General features: G+C 64.3%; 1 protein-coding gene across 1 annotated transcript in view; it reads left to right on the top strand.

The window, feature by feature from the left end:
* The first annotated feature begins 370 nt into the window (after nt 1–370).
* Nucleotides 371–611, top strand: part of GBX1 (gastrulation brain homeobox 1) — an 18,892-nt gene continuing 18,651 nt past the window's right edge. The window contains exon 1 of the mRNA XM_021706265.1: nt 371–526. Within this exon, the coding sequence (XP_021561940.1) occupies nt 371–526 (156 nt within the window). The remainder of the gene's footprint in view (nt 527–611) is intronic.

Below are 611 nucleotides of genomic sequence, written 5' to 3'. Positions count from 1 at the left end.
GAGCCGGGGAGCCAATCAGGGAAATTAATAACAGAAGAGAGGGAGAGCGAGGGAGGGAGACAGCTAGACAGACAGACAGACAGACAAGAGATATAGATAAAGACCAGAAACGAGGAAAAATAGAGTAAGGGGGAATGAGAGGCGGGAAATAACTAATCAAGCAGGAATAGAAACCAGGGCCGGAAAGGGCAGCAGAGTGGGAGGGAGGAAGAGAATGTAAAGGATGGGGGAAAGATGGAGGGGAAAGGTGAGAGTAATGGTGAGTACTTGGCAGAGTGTGGGCACTCGAGGAAATCACTCAGAGGGGCGAGCAAAAGGCGTTGAGGGGAGCTGGCGCCGGAGGGGGAATGAGAAAGACGGGCAAGGGCCGATGCCGAGAGAACGGAGGCCCGCGGAGAGAGTGCGACGGGGCGAGACCGCGGGGAGAGCGCGGCCCCCCGCCGCCGGGCAGGGCGGGCGGAGCGCGCCCCCTGCCGTCTCCCCTCGCCGCCCTCACGCCGCGGTCCTCGCCGAGCGGGCGGCGGAGGTGCCGGCCCGCCGCCCGCCGCGGCTGGCTTGGTGGCTTTCCACGGCGTCCACTCCGTGGCCCGGGAAGGGGCCGTCGGGGCGGG

Source organism: Carlito syrichta, unplaced genomic scaffold (genome assembly GCF_000164805.1).
Source record: "Carlito syrichta isolate Samal-C Ts95f unplaced genomic scaffold, Tarsius_syrichta-2.0.1 Scaffold315400, whole genome shotgun sequence".
In the NCBI taxonomy this organism is placed as follows: Eukaryota; Metazoa; Chordata; class Mammalia; order Primates; family Tarsiidae; genus Carlito; species Carlito syrichta.
This window is presented reverse-complemented; position numbering and strand designations above follow the sequence as displayed.